The following is a 553-nucleotide window of genomic DNA, read 5'->3' as shown; positions in this document are numbered from 1 at the left end:
AAATTGGGTTGTTATATGAGCTTTTTTAAAATTGTAGTTTTATTCTTTAAAATAGTGGTCATTTTACTAATTTATCCTATTAAGCAAGTATATCAAAAAATAAGGTTTGGGTTGTAATATGAGATTTTTTACTATATGAGTTTATATGTATATATTAATAATAAAATCTTATGAATCATGTTATGATCATACATTTATGATATTTGACTCCATCCCAATCTTAAGTAAAATTTCGATTTTAACCATCATGATTACGAAGGTGCTTGTAATTTTTTTGTATTGATTTATTGATGAAATGAAATACAAACTCACATAATCTCACACTTTTGTAGAAAAAGGAAAGAGAATAGAAGAGCACTTATTAATCATTACATAAGAGGCAAACTTAAAAGCACAAACCGGATAACATGGAAGAAAACTTTATATAAGGAAACTCTTCTTCACTAATAGAATTCAATTTAGTTGTACTCAGGATGGGCAGAAAGGTAACTCTCAATGGCCTTGAAAAAAGCATCACCTCTTGCCTTGGCAGCCTTTCCCTCTTCTTCATTGG

At 28.8% G+C, this 553-nt stretch overlaps 1 protein-coding gene across 2 annotated transcripts in view; it reads right to left on the bottom strand.

The window, feature by feature from the left end:
- Positions 435 to 553, bottom strand: part of LOC109356930 (stress-induced protein SAM22-like) — a 16,570-nt gene continuing 16,451 nt past the window's right edge. Inside the window, exon 3 of one of the 2 annotated variants that reach the window (XM_019600592.1) lies at positions 435 to 533. In XM_019600592.1, the coding sequence (XP_019456137.1) occupies positions 459 to 533 (75 nt within the window). In that variant the 3' untranslated portion in view covers positions 435 to 458. The remainder of the gene's footprint in view (positions 534 to 553) is intronic. The other variant, XM_019600574.1, reaches the window with a different exon arrangement.

Source organism: Lupinus angustifolius, chromosome LG01, assembly GCF_001865875.1.
Source record: "Lupinus angustifolius cultivar Tanjil chromosome LG01, LupAngTanjil_v1.0, whole genome shotgun sequence".
Lineage (NCBI taxonomy): Eukaryota > Viridiplantae > Streptophyta > Magnoliopsida > Fabales > Fabaceae > Lupinus > Lupinus angustifolius.
This window is presented reverse-complemented; position numbering and strand designations above follow the sequence as displayed.